This window comes from Penaeus monodon, chromosome 22 (genome assembly GCF_015228065.2).
Source record: "Penaeus monodon isolate SGIC_2016 chromosome 22, NSTDA_Pmon_1, whole genome shotgun sequence".
Classification (NCBI taxonomy): Eukaryota; Metazoa; Arthropoda; class Malacostraca; order Decapoda; family Penaeidae; genus Penaeus; species Penaeus monodon.
The window spans coordinates 27,039,133-27,039,372 of NC_051407.1; the positions used below are offsets into that span (position 1 = coordinate 27,039,133).

At 59.2% G+C, this 240-nt stretch overlaps 1 protein-coding gene across 1 annotated transcript in view; it reads left to right on the top strand.

Moving 5' to 3' along the window:
• The window catches only part of LOC119587057 (serine proteinase stubble-like), a gene marked incomplete in the record, with an annotated part of 32,182 nt that overhangs the window by 21,157 nt on the left and 10,785 nt on the right, over positions 1 to 240 (top strand). Inside the window, 1 exon segment of the mRNA XM_037935804.1 lies at positions 49 to 195. Within this exon segment, the coding sequence (XP_037791732.1) occupies positions 49 to 195 (147 nt within the window).

Consider the following 240-nt stretch of genomic DNA (forward strand, 5'->3'; position numbering starts at 1 on the left):
GCCGCCCCTATCTCACCGCCCTGCTCGTGGCCTCTCCCCCCCCTCCAGTGCTGCTGAACCCCCTCAGCATCTTCGGGAACCCCAGGTGTGATTACGGAGGCAACGAAGGGGTGTGCTACGGGGAAGTCGAGTGTCTTGCTCTGGCAGGTCAATATGGCAACTTCTGTTCGGGTCTCCATGGACTGTGCTGCCTGTGTGAGTGACATGGCCCTCGAGTTGGATTTAATTCAGTGCCATTGG